We start from the raw sequence: 17,273 nt of genomic DNA, 5'->3' as shown, positions 1-17,273 counted from the left end.
GGGAGCGGCGCGCGCTCGCCTGCGCCCAACGGCTGCCGCGGGAGAATTCGAAACCGCCGGGAGAGCGCGCGGCGGCGGCGGCCGGGCCTCTGTGTGAGCGCGGCAGCGGGCGGGCCGAGGAGGGCTGAGCGAGGCGCTGTCTCGTCTCCGAACAACCCCCGGGGCCGGTGCCTCTTCCGGCCCTGGGGAGAGGCGCGTTGATGGCGGGGCGGTGGTACGGACGCGAGTTTTCTTGGGCGACACCGCCGCGGTACTCGGGCTACTCTCCTTTGCTTCGCTGCATTTAAATAGTGAGGTCGCCTTTTTTTTGTTTTCCTTCTGTGTTAACAGCCAAAGGTTTTTGGAAACGTAACCTGTCGATCCATGAGGATTTCTTCCTGTAAGAGTGCCAGGTAAGCGGCCCTTGAAACTTGCTAGAGGCCTCCTCTCACGTTCGGGGCGTACAGCGGTCTGTGGGGCCGTGCACTGAACCCGGCGGTTACCTGGCAAAAAGTAAATTACTGGTTAATTTGGATCAGTTCCCTGTATTAGCATCATGCCTGACAAGACAGAGGAGGAGAGAACCTTGTGCTGCCTATCAGTGCTTGTCATATAAGTAAATGCTGCTGCCTGGAATGATGGCTAGCTAAATAGGGATGTGTGTTGGAAAAGTTATTCTTGTTAAAAGTAAAAGCATCGATTAAAAAATCTGCTTTTAAGACTTTCCTATTTAATAAATAAAGGAATTAAATACTGTACATACAAATACTGTGGTCTCATGCAGCTATGAATCTAAACACTGTAAATCAGGTTGAGGGGAGAAAGAGTGTCATAATGATTTGGATGAAAACTGTGTGTTCATACATTCTCATTGGGTCCAAGAATTACCTTATTTTGAGATGCAATACTTTTCTCTAGTTTTTTTTTCTTTTAGGTTTATAACACAAGGAAAAGAAAGACCATAATGAAGCGTGAAGCATTTTTACAAGCTGTGTCCAAGGACTCAATTGAAGACTTCTTGCGTTTTACTCGGATTCCTGTAAGTAAGCCATGGTACATGTGCATGACTAACAAAATCTTAAGTCTATTAATAGTGCACAAACTTCTTGTGTCAGAGGAGCAGAAAACTTTTCTCTGATACTTCTGTATGTGCTAGAATAATAGCACGTATGCAGAAATAATAGCACTGTTGAAGAAAATAAATCCAAATGGCACTTAATGGAGCATAGCTGAAAAAGTTGTGGAATCTGAAATTTTTTGTATGTTACAAAGCAGCTAATTTTTTAATACTTGATTGTTGTATATAGTTTGCAGTTTTAAAATAATGATTAATGCATCAATAATACTAAAAAAATTCTTCTGATACTGATAAAGTTTTATTTTTTAAATGTTGACCTATAAAAAAGAAAGTTTGTTGCTGTATAATCAATGGGAGCTAATATACAGACATAGCAAAGGCATGTTTCAGTAGCATTTGTTCATTGATTTGGTAGTTTAGGCTGTCTACTTCTTTAGTCAATATTCAATTGTATTTAATAGTGCTTTCTACCAGTGAATGTTCTAGAGGTGTAATAGCGAGTGATAATTGCTCTCTCTAAATGTAGTATGGAGAGAAACAGGGAGAGGAACAAAATAAACCCACTGAAATCTACTAATTAAAAATTCATTCTCCCTTTGTGTATGTAATATTGCATAATAATCAAATAATTGCACTGTGATATTTTCCACTAAATTTCAATCTGGTATTAAGACATGCTAGTTCTCCTGAACATCTCTTGCTAACCTGAATAGATGATACTGTCACATTTGTTTCTTAAGCTTTCTCTCTAGCAGCCTCTCTATTCTGTTATATAAAACGCATATATTATGAAGAGGGGATCTTGAAGTTTTTTCTGCTTTACTGTCTGTGTATATTGAAAGCCAAAGATATACATGTTTTTTTAAGACTTAGTTTTAATTCCACAGCTTCAAAGGCTTTATCAGATAATGTCTCTCTTTGCTTTTTTACTCTGAGGAAACTTTTTCTAATGCTGTTTCACTTGTCATTGTTTTGCCAACATCCCTATCTATCTACCTTTTATCATCCTCTTTTAGATATTAATAAAGATTTATACGTTATTTTATTATTAATACTTTAATTCAGTCTCAACTAATATAATTTGTTTTTGTTTTTTCCTGATCTAACCAGTATTTTTCCTAATATTCCCTTTGTCAGGATAAAGTAATACAGTTGAACTCCATGTCCACAGGGGCACAAATTAATTTACTAATGTAGTATAATACAAAACCTATCATGTCTACAGTAGGTATCATGCACCACATAATAAACTTAGAATTGTTTGTCTCCCAAACATTGTTCCGAGTCTTTTTGTCCAAGTATTTTGCGAGCTTTTCAATTGCACTCCTATGTGTAACTCTAGATGACAACTTTATTAACGGATTGCCATTGCTTGAAATCTCCTTCCCATTATTTTCCCATTTCTCCCTAAATCACTTTGAAAAGAAATTTTTCTGTTTAGGATACATAGGATACTTGCTAAGTTTTCTTGTTGATGGTCATGTTGTTTCTGCCTTCTCCATCCACTGACCTATCTTGACATACCTCTTGGTCTGTTCAGATTAAAAATTGCTTTCCCATCCCCATATCTTGAAGAACAATACGACGTGTACATCATTATATTTTCATCACCAATTCACAAGAGCTGTCTTGCAAGGGTATGCAGCTGTCTATTGCTTGTGAAACTGAATTGCTTTGCCAAAAGAAAGACAGCCCTGTAGTATTTTTAGGAATAAACTAATTGACTTGTCCATTTTGCCACAGTTTGCTAGCCTGTATCCATTTTGCTTGTAGGCTACAGTTCCAATCCCATAACCCTAACCCTTACCAATGTTTCTGGAAACTGATTATCACCAGCTGTAAAGAGTATATTGATTAAAACTGTCTTCATTCCTTCATGGTATAAGAGCACAGGAGTATCCAGATTACTTTTTGATTGTCTAATAGACCACAGGTGTCTTATTCATTTCCTCTCCAAACTTTCAATGGAGAAGGGTGTTATAACCATGTCTCATCTTAGGAGTGAACACCTTCCTTAAATAATTTTTAAATAATTGACTTCCTTTCTGGAGGAGGCTATGGTGGTATATTCTGTTCTTTAGAAGTCAATGTGTAGGTATGAAAAGAAAGAGAAAGAATTTTTAGAGCCTTGCTGCTTTCCTTGCTTTTCATATTGTATTTATGTCCTACTTATTCTACCTATTTTGTGCTCTAGCCTCAGAATTTGCCTTTTTTTTTTACTTTTTTTTCAAGTTTTCTTCTTAGCATTGCTACTTTTTCAACGTCTCTCATTCCTCCCTCCTTTTAATCTTCCTTTTCCCTCCTCTCATTGTTTTATTTGATTCAAATCTTCTAAATTCTAGGGATTTGCTGCTTTCCCTTTGTTTGCTTTGGGCTTCTTCCTTTTGTTTTTAAAAGGTTGCTATTATATATTATGGTACTGCTTCTCAAAATATTTATGAAATGCTGTTAAATTTTCCACTAAATCCTCTTCCAATCCAAGAAAATACGATATTTCTTAGCCATATATTTGATTCACATTTTCTTTTCTATCATTCAATGACATCCTTTTCCCTAATAGGTTTTGGAATAATTCTACTTCATTTCATCCCAAGGAAAGATCAGAAAGCTCTAGTCTTATTATGAATACATTCTTTTTGTTCAAAACAGTACAATCTTAATATCCTGTCTTTTGGGTTTGTTCAAGTAGAGGCCTGCAGAACTCCCTGTGCAGCCTTTGGTTTATTGTATCTGTTTCCAGCTGTAGAATGGAATAGGAGTTCTGCTATAAATATGTAACAGGATCTTTCTTCTCTTACCCTTCTGGGAACCTTCTAACGCTAACTGCTGCTTTTTTTGTTATTTTCTATTTTTTTTTCCCTTCAACTCTTTTCTTTTTGAGTCTTACTTTTTAATGCATTTGCGAACTAAAATATTTTTATTTCAAGATCATGAACCTCTTTCTTACAAAATGTTTTTAATCGTATGGACCTTGACTTCACTGTTGCAAGCTGCATCTCAGAAATTATCAGTACCTCTTGATTTTTGTCTGTTTTTCCTTCTACTCTGTTTTTCCCTCTGCACGTTCCCTTTCTTAGCAGGTTAGCCTTCCTTGATGCTGATAGGCCCTCCACATCTGAGTTACATTCTCCTAGCAAGGGTCTTCTGAGGAAATAGTTCAGACTGGTCTCTTGGTGAAATGGATATTCCACATAAACCAAGGCAGTTCCTTTATTAATTAAATGTGTCAAAGATGGCATTCCTCTTGGAGCTCTAGTTTCAAGGATATATGACCACTTAAGAAAGGTTGCCTGTATGTATGATTAGAAGGGAAAGTATATTTAAGGATGTTAGCAGAAATTGTATATATGACAGAGGAGCCTCCATCCTGAAGACTCTTGTAGTTCAACAAAAGTGCCTTCTGCACTGACTGCACCTACATGGATAAAGATGATTGTTTAACGTGGTGCCCACTGCCTCAGCTGACCAAATTGCAAGGTCCTCTCTTAAAGAGACTAACAGTACGTCAGGGTCCCCCAGATCTAGCTTTCCGTTAAGTAGAGCTTAAGAGGAGAGTATGGAGCTAATGTGCTCAGGAGTTTGTCTTGATAGAGAAGCTTTAAAATAGTACAGCATACAGAGCACTGCTCTATGCAGATTCTACTCAGAGATCTGCAGTACTGTCCCCATGGCTATACTGAATACTATTTTTCTAGTCTTTGCATTAGGATTTTATTTCAACAGCCATCATGAACTTAGATATAAGATACCAAAGCTGGAATCAGGGAATTTTAATTCCATGCAGTTCTTAGCTCCTTAGCTAAGAATACAAAATTGCCTCCATCAGGAAGGAAGTATTGGGAACACGAGACAGAATTTGATGTCACAGGGACATGGTTTACGTTCAATAATGTTACTATCAAGGGTTAAAGACTTTAGTCTTAACAGGGCTATTGTAGTTTCCTGATAACAATTAATTCCTGTTAACAAACAGGAATTTCTCATGCTGCCTTTTAAAGAAATACAACTTCTAAGTTGTACTTTATTACTGCAAAGGAATGGCAAGTAATCCTTAATCTCAAGGAAGATGTTAATTTTAGGAAATATGATCATGAAATATTAGCCACTATGCTGTTGCAGAATTGTGGTGTAATGCCTTATGACCACTTCACAGAAAAATACATTTGATCCTTTCGACTTGAATGAACTACTTCAAGAACTGCCAAAAAAACAAAAAGAAATACTATGGGAGAGGCTGACACATCTGTTGACGCAGATTTTGATGGAGAACACTGTGGAAACATGGCAGAGGGCTGAAGATGATGAAAGTAATGATGATATGGAAGTTGAGATAATTCCAGAAACGGTAAAAATCTTCTAAAATAAAAATATGACAAGTGTTTTGTATTCACCTAGGAAATTAAATGGAATAACTTTATAGCATTTGAAAACATTCAAGGGTTATTTAACAAGGTCAGTTCTAAATATCTTTTCCCTGCCAATTCATAACTGACTTCTTAAATGTTATGCTTGGGTCAAGCTGAGGTTATGATCAGACTATACAATAAAAGATTAGATTTTCTGGTAATTTTAAAAATGAAAGGTGGGACTTAGTTTTGTCACTGCACTTGGGTGGGCTTTTTGCTTGTGTTGAATTACTCAATAACCAAATGTTCATCTCGGATGTGCCTTAAATATCTGGCATACACTATAAGAAACGCTAAAAGCAGTCAAGAACACTAGTGTGTTTTTGATTTCGCTACCTCTTTTAGTATGTCAGTTTATTGAACAAAACGAAGATTGTGAGATCTAGATCCCTCCCCCAAATTATATTTAGCTTGTTCAAAATCTCCATGGCTCAGATCCTAGTACACTGGCTTCTGCACTGTAGTCCATGAATTCTTGAGAATACCAGGGAAAAAGTTTAATTTGGGAAGAAAACTGGCTGTGGGGAAATCGTTAGGGAGAGCTAGAGACTTGTAAGAAATCCGTCCTATATGCAGAGACCTATAGAATCATGTGCCTGGATCTGAAGTCACCAGATCTAAAATTTTTTTTAAGTTGCATAACTCTGCAAGTTAGGGACTTTCTAGCTCTGAAACTGATTGTTTGAGTGGTTTCATTGCAGATCAAGTTTTCCATGGAGGAATGTATATATTTGTACAGTCAGCTAGTTATCTGCTGGCTGGAGCTGGAAGCCTTTTTCAAGTATTTTGAAACCTTTGTATTTTGAAAGCTATGCCTTTGTCTCTACTTATTTTATAGGTTTTGGATGCCAATATACTCTTTGTTCAGAATGGAAGCTAAATAACATTTCATTTTTTCTTTCCATTACTAAGGATTATTTCTTGTCATAGTTATCTTCTGAGTATAAAATAGACTGCAGAATTTTTTCCTCAGCATTGCTTTTTTTTCTTTTCTTTTTTCTTTTCCCCCTCCCCAGAAACAAACTGTAGCTGTGATCCAAGGAGTGACAGCTGTAGTTACTGCTTCCATACCTGTAGTGGATGAAAATGTGAACTATAAAGCTCTTCTAGAATGTGTTTTTATATTAAATGGTAAGTACTTGTCTGTCATGGAATATGGCTTTACACTGTTTTTTAGCAGATGAGTATACTAGGCTTTTTGTTTAAATTCTATTTCATAGTTCAGTCAAGTAAGAGGACAAAAGTTCATGCTGATGCAAGTTCTTATTTATGACACAAAATTAAGGGATTGTTTACTTAAAAATCAGTGACATTCTAAAAGATGGAATTTAAATAGTTTTTTTTTCTCACCATCTGTACACTTGATAGATAACTGTTCTTATTATATGGCTTATAGTATTTTTCAAGAAAAGCTTAAAATTCCGTTGTTGTTGATTCAATAACTTGGCCAAAAGCTTAAAATTAACATACCTGCCTACATACCCACAACAGGAATAAGTCATTTTCAATAAGAGGTATAAACATGGGAAGAGCTAGTAGACATTGTGAAATACACTTAGGGAACTAACAGACTAATATTTTACAGGATTAATATAATTCATTGCAGTAAATAATTACTTTATACTGTTGTAGGTATTCTTCCTGCATTACCTGAATCTGAAAAAACCCTACAGGGTGCCATCCAGCGTATATGTGAAATGTGGTGGGAGAAAGGACTGGAAGGGAAGGAAGAGCTAGGGAAAACCATATTTATTATACTGCTAAGAAAAAGCCTGAATAAAGCTGCTACGGTAGGATGAAGCTTTTAAATTATTACTGAATATTCTAAGAAACATAATTGCTCCAAAATACTCTTTTTCTCAAGTTAACTTGTTTCCACTGTCCTTAGTGCCTTACAACTAATGATCCCCTAGAATGCATGTTGGTTACAAAGCATCTTTTGGGGGTTGCTTGCATAAGCAACACTTTAAAGTGTTGTCTTCTCTAGAATAAAGTTTAAAGATTTTTAGCATCAGTATCACAAATGAACTGTTACTTTACAGTCGTCTTTAACTCACTGGTGCTTTTGGTTGATTCAGGTTTGAAGTACTATGTTCAGCAACTCACAGAGACTTCTTATGTGGGATGCTTCATTTTCTGTTACTCTGTATCACTTTACAAATAATTTCTTTTACTTATTTCTCTGATAATTGATTGAAGTCCTTTTCTAGTTTGTGAGTTACTTAGAGCAAAATGACATGCATCTTTTGCGCTAACGCAATAAATGTCTCCTTTACTCATTCCTTTCTTTTATTTTTCCCTATAAACAACTGCTTTCATTGTATAAAATTTTGGGAGTGGCCTAATACTTTTTTAATCCATTTTTGCATGAAATGTCAGCTTTCTTTCTGCAGATCTTCAGTTGTTGGAAGTCAGTGTTTCTGCAGTTATGCATATTTTTTTAATCTTTTCTGTGTGATAGAAGTGAAAGTCAATGGAAGTTCTTAATTTTGCAATCTGAAAATCTTCTAATATCTGTACCAATGCATTTCAAATCTAGTGTTAAAAATCCTGTAATTGGTTCTTCACTTCAAAGGTATACCTACTTCACTATAATGCAGCAGGGTTTTTTTTTTTCTTCTATCAGGGTGCAGATATAATTCGTCTATGGAATCTACATCAGACATTACTTTGTTTTGATTATGACTTAGAGGACAGTAATGAAGTCAAGGACTTGTTGCTCCAGTGTTTTATGAGTGTTAAACACATTAAGAAAGAAGAGGTAAGCAAAAGTTTATTCTGTGCTTTTCTGTGATTGAGTTTTGGTTACTTTTAGTGGTTTTGCATTAAGCATCTTCTTAAGATATACTATATAACAATACTAGACAAATTAGCTCTGGTTCCAAGCTATGAACAGTTAATACTTCTGGTTTTTTTTTTCAGAAAACCCCTTTTTCCCTTTCCTGACTAAACTATAATAGTATTTGTCTAAATCATCACTCAGGTTCTTGTGTCTTGAGTTAATAAGAACCAAACACTTTGCTCCCAGTGCATCTCCCTCAATACTTGCAACCATCCCTGTTATAATTCTCTTTTTGTAGAAGTCTTTCTTTTATTGGAGACAAGTAACTGGCAAAAAAACATGCCCATCTAAATGATTCCATGCTGTAGTCTGTTTTAGAAGTACCATAAGATGAACCCAACTTCACAGCAAAAAGATAATTGCTGTATTTTTGACTTCCTAAACTTCTCTCAGTGAAGAATTTCGGTATTGTAATTTTTAGTTTGTAGCAGCACACCAAGGTAGTAGTACCCAAGCTTTCTTTCTGGTTAGGTGACAAGACAATTGGCTCAGACATTGGCTCAAAAGTTCTAACTGCTCCTTGTCTGTTTAAAACGCATCTGTTCCCTTCCATGGAATATATATACTTCTAACATAAAACGAGCTCTCAGATTACTTCATGATTGTGGCATTGTGGGCATGTGGGGTTTTGAAACGGTGGCAGAGAAGAAACTATGTGCAATGTTTGATAGACCAGATTTTGGGAGGTGTTTTTTTTTTTTTTTTTTTTTTTTNATTGTATTTTAAGATATTGCAGTTTTGACTAAAATTGAGATGCAATAAGGCAATGAGAGAGGTGCAAATTGAAGGGAGAGGAAGTGTAAGTGGAAAGAGGGCTGTAAGGGAAGACAAGTTCAGACTTAACTAACTGATTTTAAGGTTTTCTTGTTGTTGTTGTTGCCTTGATTTATTTTATTATAAGTAATTTTTGGTCCTCTTGAAAAAAGTATGGACTTGACTGTGTTCTTTGCAGTGCTTAAAATGTCTTAGTAATTTTACAAGATTAAATATAACTTTCTTTTGTTTTATTTGCATCCTCTATGTCACTTTAATATTTCCTATTTGTAAATAATTGAGAATTAGGTATGTAAAATGAAACTGTATTATCTAGGTTTCAGCAACAACTCGTAGGCAATTTTTCTTTAAGTTTTTTTTTTCTTTTTTTTTTAATACAAGCCATGTTAGATACTACTGATGGGCTTTTCTAAAGGAAGTTTGCAATCTTTGGGTGAAACATTGCCATTAACGTGAGACCGTGTGTCTTTTTAATTAAAAAAAAAAAAGTAATAATCAGAGTTGGTAGTGAATCTTTTTCTTAGCATATCTTTAGAGATCCCCTTTACTGATGCACAAAATATGCAGTTTTGATCACACTTTGCACCCTTACTTTTCTGCCCATGTTAAAAAAGCTTTGGCTTTTCCCGCCTTGATTCCTGGTCTCTTGATGTCTTGTGACATTTTCTTCTATTTATACCTACCTATTTTTGAGCAGATATAGAGAGTGAGCTTTGCTGCAGTTTTTGACCTGGCATGCAATCCTTAGTGCTTTAAATCCTTAACCCTGAATCATTAGTTTTATTGCTAGAAGGATTGACTGAAAGTAGCAGCTGCCACCCAAGAGCTGAATTTACATTCTATTAGTCCATTCAGTGCTGCTCGATAAAGGTGAAAGATCTTAACCAGGGTTCACAAATATAGACCCTTACTGATAGTGTCCAGGCTTCTCATCAATTCGCTCCATTAAACTACTAGTATTTCCTGCCAGGCATCAGTTCTGGGTGCTGAAAAATCTGAGCGGGTTTGGGGAAGCTTTCTTAGTTCCAGAGAATAACTTGTTAATATTGCTGGGGTCTGTCTATTAGCCTAAGCCCCTTCACAAAAAGCCACAGACATTACTGGTGCTGCTGACAGGTCCACAGTCACTGTGCCAGGTTCAGTTCTGGACCTGATCTTCTGCTTTTGTAGATCATGGTGGTGGGCAGAACTTCACAGGGGATCTCTTTTTTCAGGGCTTCCATCTCTTAACCTCCAAGCCTGATATGGTCTGACTTACAATCAAGGATGCTCAGGCTGTTTTGAGATTTTTTTTTCCTATTTTTTTCTCTTGCAAATAGGAATGCTCTGTTTCATCATGAAGTTTAACCTGTGAGGGAGGGGAAATAATATTTGCTCCTAATTTTTCTGAGTATTCCTAAGTAATGCTGCTGAGCATTAATGTTAGAATTATAGAGATTAAGGTTAGAAGGGACCTTGGAGATCATCAAGTCTAACCCCCTGCTCAAAGCAGGGTCAGCTACAGCAGGTTATTCAGGACCTTGTCCAGTCAGGATTGGAATAGCTCCAAGGATGGAGACTCCTCAATGTCTCTAGACAGCCTGTTCCAGAGTTTTATCACGCTTACAATAGAAATGTTTTTCCTTGTGTTTAAATGGAATTTCCTGTATTTCAATCTGGGTTCACTATCTCTTGCCCTGTCACTAGATATCACTGAGAGGAGTTTGGGAGGAGTTTGACTCTTTCTTCTTTGCTCCCTCCCATATGCACACTGATAATATCCCCCCTGAGCCTTCTCCAGGTTAAACAATCCCAGCTCTCTCAGCCTTTCCTCATATGACAGATGCTCCAATCCCTTAATCATATTTGTGGCCCTTCAGCATATCCATATCTCTCTTGTACTGGGTACCTGAGTGCTGGACACAGCACTCCAGATATGGTCTCAACAGTGCTGAGCAAAGGGGAAGGATCACCTCCCTCAGCCTGCTGGCAGCACTCTTTCTAATGCAGTCCAAGATACTGTTGGCCTTCAAGGATACATTACTGGCTCATGTTCAACTTGTTGTCCACCAGCACCCCCAGATCTTTTTCTGCAAAGCTGATTCCTAGCCAGTCAACCCCCAGCCTGTTCTGGTGCACAGGTTTATTCCTCCCTTGGTGTACAACTTAGCATTTCCCTTTGTTGAACTTTGAGATTCCTGTTGGCCCATTTCTCCAGCCTGTCAAGATCCCTCTGAACAGCAGCACAACCATCTGGCATATAAACCATTCATCCCAGTTTTGTATCCTCTGCAAACTTGCTGAGGGTGTAGTCTGTCCCATCATGCAGGCCATTAATGATGACATTAAACAGCACTGGCCCCAGTATCTACCCTGGGGCACACCACTTCGTGTTTTGACCTGATATTCAAACATGTGCAGAAGAATCCATGCAACACTTCTGAAAATACAGTACAGTGGCAAGTCATGGCGGGGGGGTGTTTGTTTTTTTTTGTTTTCCCTGTCTCCTCTTCCATTTGGAAAATGTCTTGCCAGCTCTAGTGCTATGTGTTTGAATATAGCTTCAGTCAGGCAAGCTTTTTGTGTCATAAAACAAGGCTTTTTCCCTCAGTCACTGAGGTAACGTTTTCAGTCCTGCACTGTCTACCAGGCATTTAGTTCACCCTTGAAATTTCTTTAGTGATCTGTCATGGTGCTATAAAATTATTCTGCTTCTGTTGCAGATCCTTCTGTTTTGGGATTTTCTGTCCTGAGAGTGTTCACCAAAAGTTTAGTTTTAGTGACAACCCACCTCATGAGTATTCTCTGGTTTCCCTGTCTGGGTCACTTGGCTAATGATAGATTTCTTGTAACAACATGTCCAATATTCACTTGCTATCTCTGCTGACCTTTTTTTTCCTTCTGTGTCTATTAGTGAAATGCTAAAAGTCATAGCTAGTATCAACTTGTTGACTGAATTGCTTTGAGACCAAACTGAACTCCTATACATCAGTGCTAATATTCCATGAGAATATTCCCTACTGCCTACAGGTTTGTTCTACAGTTCCTAACAAAAGTATATGTCATTCTTTTTAGAGTACTCTACACGTCCTAGAATGCAGCTCTATAGCATCTTAAGATGATGTAATTCCAGGCTGCAATGATCCTGTGTTGCCACAGGCTAACATTCTTATTTTTCTCTCTCCAGCATGTCATGGGCCAATTCAAGGAGCTAGCTGATTAGCTTTTTTCCTTCATGGATTTGGTTTTCAGTCAGATTAACTCCCTGAACTGGTTCATCACATGCAAGCATAAAGGGAAGGGGAGGGTCAGGAATATGGCAGCCTGGTTTTAGATCAGCTTAAGCTGTTATGGAATTGGATGTTTATACTTCATTGAAAGATCTGGGAGTTCAATTTGTCTGCCTTTCCAGACTGTGCTATTCAGCACAAACATTTCTTCAAGGCTTATTTTCAGGCTGCTTTGGTGGAGTGACCCTCTGAATGTATCTGTGTGATCTATGAATACATCCCTGTTCAGGTGGAGTTTCTACTCGAACAGCTCTAGAGCTCAGCAGAAAACAAATTATTGTGTTTTAGAGGTAGGCCAGTTCTTCTCTCTTTTCCTTAATAATATTTTGTGTGTGTATACAACTGACAGAGTCGCAATGTATTATGTCCATAAGCACAGCAGTATGAGATGCTCTACACAATGTTTATGCACCAACCCCAAAGATGACAAGTTCACAATCTCTTATTCTGCCACCAGTGTACCTCCCTGGATATTGAAAATGTTGACAACAGTAATTGTTTTAGATCAGTGGATCACAAGCAGCAGATTAAATTAGAGGTATTCACCACCATTCTCAGAATCAGGGTCAATCTGTTGAAATCTAAGGCAAAAAAGAATTGTTGAACTGAACCGAGTATAGACTTTGGTTGCATGCCTTCATCATTTTATGGGATGGAAAGCTACTTTGTGCCTTTTGTTCATCTGTCTTGCTGCTGTGATTGTAGAGTCTGAGGTCAAATGGAGGCTTCAAACTCTTCTCATCTTTGCCTGGTTGAGACAGGACAAGACTCCCCTGACCTTCCTACTTGTCAGGGATGTTGATGGAGAGTGCACTGCTGGGACTCTGATGTATGTTGTACTTCCAAAGTTGGAGATCAGTGGCTCTTTTTATTCAATCTTTTTCTTTCTTGATAGAAGAAGCTCTTATCAACAACAGGAAGGATTCCACCAGACTTGCAGGCAAGGATCTTGACACTGTTCAGCCTTTAGGTCTTGATTCTGATGGTCCTGATGGTCTTCTGAATTCCTGCTTGACCTGAAGGCATTTAAACTATCAATTCCACTAAAGGCCAGTTTCTGCCTATATTTTTCCTTCCCTCTAACCCTCCTCTACAATATTCCAGGTCAAAGTGCATCTGGCATTTTCTTCTTTATTAGAGATCCTATTTTCTTATAGTTCTGAAAATAACTGTTGGTTTTGCTCTTGATGGGACCACCTTTGAACTTCTGCTAATTGATCTGAGTGTTTTCTGAACTCCTGCCAATTTGTTCTTTATTATTTCATCTCTTTATGAGTTTTCCTAATTACTTTGGCTAGAAAGCTGAAGGGTATACAGGCACTTGCAACTGGCTGACTTGCCCTTAGATATGATGAAACTTTTCAGAATCTCACAAGTTGGATGCCTTCACCGTAAGGACGACCGAGAGCTAGACATACCTGTGTAGATACTATCTGCGGCTTTAGTTCCGTGGGCTGATCTTGCTGATTCCAAAAGGGTGAGGGCTTATTTCCTCCATCCACAGCCTTCTGCTCCCTTGTCTAATGAGCAGCAGAATTGTTGTGAGAAATGTCATTGCTACTTCTAACTTGCTAAAATGGAAGAAAACTAATGCAGGAAGAACACTAGATAGTTTTCTGCTGTTTTCATAAGTTAAAGAGGCTCCAGAAGGTCTGCAATATTGCCTTTTATGAGACAATATGAAAGGAATTGCCTTTGCTTATCAGGGCATTTATTTTCATCTGTGGCCTAGCTACTCTATGCAGCTTTGCTCAATAGTATTTCTATAACTAATGCTGGCTGAATTGTCAAGCTATTTTGTTTGTACCATCGCCAAGCACTTCACCATTACAGTGTCATCTGGGAATGACATTGCACTTGACAGAATTCAGATGAGGTGGTTATGAGGGGGATTCTGAGATGCATAGTCCCTTATTGTTAAGGAATACTACTTGAAGTCACCCCAAAAAAGAATGGATATTAAAAAAACAGACAGATATGTAGTTTACATGTTCATTTACCTCCAATTTTCTCTTCAATGCAAATAAAAGTAATGTTGGAATTATGCTTAAAAAATAAGAATCGTGGGTTTTTTTCTGGCAGCAATCTGATCTATGCCTTTTAAAATTTACTTTAATGACTTTAAAAGTATCGTTTCATTTGACCTTTAAACTCGGTATTTACTCATTTTTTGGAGTGGCTCTTAAATTGGGGTATTTCTCTGGGGACTGATTTCCTTTTTTTTTTCTTTTTTTTCCATTTACCCCTCTCAACAGGGAAGAAGATTCTTGAGTTTTTTGTTCAGCTGGAATGTGAACTTCATTAAAATGATCCATGGAACAGTTAAAAACCAATTACATTTTTTTCCAAGGTATGCATCACAGATGTTCTTAACGAGCATTAAGAGCTTGGCTAAAATTTTCTTTGTCTCAAACTCTAATATACCTAGTACGTTGACAGAATATATCTGAATCTGGAGACTTACAAATCTGCTGAATATAACTACTGCATTGTTTCAACAATTTCATGTAATAGCTGCCTTGCACATACCTATGTATACAATTATAGGTGTAATAAAATGCTTATTTAGCATTAGTTAAAGCAAATGCCTTTCCTATGAACTGTGCTGCATTACTTGCAGTGTTTGTGTTAGAGAATTGCAGGTTCTGCTTCTGTAAGGTGTTTTTATTTTTTATTGTGTGTGTGCATGTCTTTATAATATATATAATTTATGTATTACTTATGTTTTTATTTTTCCTACGGGCAATCTCTAATTTAATTTGGTAAGATGCTGTACAGGGATATACTAATGAGAAGCACTTTGAAGGATCATAGCCTGAGAACTTGACTGATGAATGAATAATGTGGATTTTTTTTCCTTTGATTATTCAGTGAAGTGTTACATAAGTAATTCTTCGTATTGAAATTAGAGGCTTTCTAATGCTTTCAGTTAGAATAATATCTATCCATAGATCTTTATTAACAATTTATGCATTCATTATGAGATAAATGCTAAAATATCTGAGCTAATGTTTTAGCTTTTTTCCCACTGTAAAAGCAATTTTTCCTGTGTTTTTTTTCTATAGTGGTTTCTTTGGTTCATTAATTAACAATTAACTTTATTTTTCTGGAATTATCAGTGTAGACTTTCAAAATATTTACTTGTAAAAATAATACTGATATGCGGAATTAAGAATAATAATGGTCCTTATTACTTATCGTAAACTTCATGTTATTATTTTATTGAAATGTATATATGTATGGTTAAGAAGTTGATGGTGTTTCTCATATGTTAATATAGATCCTTGATGGCATACGTTTCAGAAGTTTACTTCAGGGCTTGGAAGAAGGTGTCAGGAGAGATCTTAGAGGTAATAGTATGCTTGAACTCACAGTTGGACTGTTTTGAACTTCAAGGTGCATATGTATATGAATTCTCAACCTCAGAAAGGTTTCTAAGCAAGCCTTAGGGGATTCTGTCCTTAAGGAAAGGGTCTCTTCAGCATGGTCAAGGAATAAGAGCAAGTCACACTGGCCATTGTGATTGGCTTGCTTGCACTTAAGCGCTTTTAACCCTGCCATTGAAATATTCCTTTACACAAATTGCATTTACACAATATATTTTAAGCACAGTAGTTACCTGAGTAACAGAAGCTTTTATTCAGCTTTTGCAAGTCTCTAGCTATCATAGCTTAGATATTTATCTAGGTTTTGTGGATTTGCATTAAAATGATCAAAAGCATAATCAGAACATCAGAGCACTGCTCTAGCCAAATTTCAGATACCAAGTAACTCTTGTTTACAGTGTGGACATACTTTTGAATACCAAACTTTGCTCTGAGAATTTAATGAATTGTGTATGCTAAAATTCTGAAAATCTGTTCATGCTGACCTAGCATGGAAAACTTTGGGTCAAGCAGAAGCCAAATAAGAAATAATATTGAAGACTGTTTTCAGTTGTTTGTACTGGAGAAAAATACAAGTTGCTGGACAGTCTACAATAATTAAAATTATTATTGTTTCTATATGTGTTTTTACTGTAGATACTTGAACATAACTGTATTCAGGACTTCATGCATCATGGAATACACCTTCCCAGAAGTTCTTCTGTTCATTCTAAAGTGAGAGAGGTAAGTTCCTGTAATTAGTAGCATCAAAATCAGATCAGTTACTATAAAGTGAAAATTTCCATCTCATACTAAAATACTTTTCACTATTTTCCTAATGAAGTCTATTCAAAAACAGCAGTGATTCTCCATTAATCCTGAGTTAGGTCTGTCATTCTCATGTATAAATAAGATTTATATAGTCTCTTATAAATGATATCATGTGTTCAATTCATTTCAAAGACGGGGAAAAAAGAGATTCTTCCACTATAACGTTTTTGTAGATTCAATTCACAGACTTCCATGTCTAGCTGTAGTTGTAAATACCTGAAGTATTCAAAGTTGTGACTTCAAAGCTGATCCTTGTGTTCAAATTGTCCAGTGTTTCAGGTGAAGGGTTTATTTTATATCAAGTTACTTGAGGTCCTTTCTCTTTTTCTGCTCTGTTTTTTTGCTTTCTTTTTTTCTTCATAATTCAGATATGAAAATAGTACAGGCTTTAGCTAACCAAGCACAGGCTTTTTAAAGTTCTGAATCACAAGGAGTGTTGATGCTTGCATTTCATCAATGCATACATAGATGTATTACATTTGCAGATTTTTATTTGGATAACTCCAGTTACCAAGTAATGTTCCTTCAGTCTTTATAGAGAAGTTGGTACTTTATCTCTAGCTGATAATTGCATGGTTTTAAAGTATTTCTCCCAATCATTTAAAAAACAGAGTTATTTTAGTTTAATAAGGAAATGAATGGTTGATGTGAAACTGACTCTGTAGCTATGATTTTCTTTCTTAATTTTAAATATGTATATAGCTTTATTGAATCAATAAAAAGGGATAT

At 36.7% G+C, this 17,273-nt stretch overlaps 1 protein-coding gene across 3 annotated transcripts in view; it reads left to right on the top strand.

Moving 5' to 3' along the window:
• Positions 1-81: 81 nt before the first annotated feature.
• The window catches only part of NCAPG2 (non-SMC condensin II complex subunit G2), a 52,012-nt gene continuing 34,820 nt past the window's right edge, over positions 82-17,273 (top strand). The window contains exons 1-10 of one of the 3 annotated variants that reach the window (XM_026069297.1): positions 82-93; positions 331-392; positions 914-1,018; positions 5,211-5,402; positions 6,480-6,594; positions 7,096-7,253; positions 8,090-8,224; positions 14,604-14,698; positions 15,629-15,698; positions 16,371-16,457. In XM_026069297.1, coding sequence (XP_025925082.1) covers positions 944-1,018; positions 5,211-5,402; positions 6,480-6,594; positions 7,096-7,253; positions 8,090-8,224; positions 14,604-14,698; positions 15,629-15,698; positions 16,371-16,457 — 927 coding nt within the window. In that variant the 5' untranslated portion in view covers positions 82-93; positions 331-392; positions 914-943. Of the gene's footprint in view, positions 94-189; positions 215-298; positions 393-913; positions 1,019-5,210; positions 5,403-6,479; positions 6,595-7,095; positions 7,254-8,089; positions 8,225-14,603; positions 14,699-15,628; positions 15,699-16,370; positions 16,458-17,273 lie in introns of those variants that run through there. The other 2 variants (XM_026069299.1, XM_026069300.1) reach the window with 2 other exon arrangements.

This window comes from Apteryx rowi, unplaced genomic scaffold (genome assembly GCF_003343035.1).
Source record: "Apteryx rowi isolate R43461 unplaced genomic scaffold, aptRow1 scaffold_29, whole genome shotgun sequence".
Taxonomy (NCBI): Eukaryota; Metazoa; Chordata; class Aves; order Apterygiformes; family Apterygidae; genus Apteryx; species Apteryx rowi.
Note: the sequence above shows the minus strand (reverse complement) of the source record. Positions and strands in the feature narration are given on the sequence as shown.